The 1,490-nt window shown below is 48.9% G+C and overlaps 1 protein-coding gene across 1 annotated transcript in view; it reads right to left on the reverse strand.

Annotated features, from left to right (window-relative positions):
- Positions 1–229: 229 nt before the first annotated feature.
- The window catches only part of VOLCADRAFT_108681 (uncharacterized protein), a gene marked incomplete at its 3' end in the record, with an annotated part of 3,943 nt that continues 2,682 nt past the window's right edge, over positions 230–1,490 (reverse strand). Inside the window, exon 4 of the mRNA XM_002959562.1 lies at positions 230–517. Within this exon, the coding sequence (XP_002959608.1) occupies positions 230–517 (288 nt within the window). The remainder of the gene's footprint in view (positions 518–1,490) is intronic.

The following is a 1,490-nucleotide window of genomic DNA, read 5'->3' on the forward strand; positions in this document are numbered from 1 at the left end:
ATCTCGGATGGGGACTGACGAAATGTCACAATAACAAACTAATACACAACCCTACGGGATCTCAAACAACCTAAATCCTACGGGATATGCCCAGGGGTGCCCGAGGACGTTTCCTCAAGGGGGGGAGGAATGTAAGAGGGATCAGCTCCCCTGGCATCTCCCAGTTGGGAGTACTCTCTGCCTGGAGCCACATCTGCTAATGGTCAAATAGAGAAGACCTCACACCTACCTCGACGTGGATCAGTTTGTGGCTGACATCCGGTGCAGCCTCAATGTTGCCTACGGATTTCCACAAGAGATCCATATTAACGGTTGCCACCGCTGCATCAAGCTCCTCCTGCAGTTCGGGGTTGGCTGCGTACTTCAGGACGTAACGTGGGATGCCGCCCCACCGAGCATACAGCTCTGACAGTTTAGCTTTGCTGACCGAAGAGAACATGATGCCACGTGCTGCCTCCAGCTCCACATAGGACCAGGGGCCCATCCATAACCTCAGGCCAGCTTGCTTGGCATATTCCTACAGGACACATCATTAGCATGCAGGCAACCCTAAGGCACTGATTGGGGCAGTAACCCATGGGTTACCCATTTTCAACCCCCGGTAGCCCTTTGGTAACCCCCTTGTAAGTTCCTACCCAGCAGGAGGGGTAACATGACCCCAGGGTAAACCCCTCCGTTGCCCTGGATTGTGGACATATGTATGGGCCTATAGGCTACTCGTCTTATATGCATCCCACACCGTAAATTCCGCGGATGGATACTTTTTAAAATGTAAACGTTAGCAACCTACAGTATTGTGGTATCTTGGGAAGCATTGTTTGCCAGTTCAACCTTAAGGTCTCTAATGCTGGCATCACACACGCAAGGAATAAGCAATAAATACCTATCTCATGGCCTATTTGGCTGCTGTAAAACAGGAGCTTGTAGATGAGTACAGGAGAAGGCGTGAATGCTGGCAGCATATACACAAGTCGACGACAGGTCTTCACTAAATGGATGCCTTTGGTTGTCATCGATTGTTATATAATAGTTTGCATTGTGAAAACATCAGGCAATCAGTCCTGAGGTCGGCCAACATATTACCGGGCCGGGGATGGTCGTACACATATGTGCATGCTGCTTTTGCCTCCACTGATACTCCTAACGAGCACATCCAAGCTTAATCACAGCTAATTTGCTTGTAAGCTCATGTAATGCACACTCATGGCTGGTATTTTAACTAGACGGACATGCTAAAAAACGCGATGACCACTATCACCAATTCAGACAATCATATTCACTGCCAGCAGTGTTCCTATTGACCATACATACTTTGCACGCTTATAATCCACGTTGCAATACTGGTGCGTATGGCGGCAAAAATGGTGGTGTTCTATCGTTTGCACGTGCAGACCACCACGACAAGACCGTTGACTCTTTCTGCAGCACAGGCCCACACTTGTGGTGCACCTCATTTAACAAGACATCCAGTGACATCCGAGGATTTTTAC

Source organism: Volvox carteri, assembly GCF_000143455.1.
Source record: "Volvox carteri f. nagariensis unplaced genomic scaffold VOLCAscaffold_370, whole genome shotgun sequence".
In the NCBI taxonomy this organism is placed as follows: Eukaryota; Viridiplantae; Chlorophyta; class Chlorophyceae; order Chlamydomonadales; family Volvocaceae; genus Volvox; species Volvox carteri.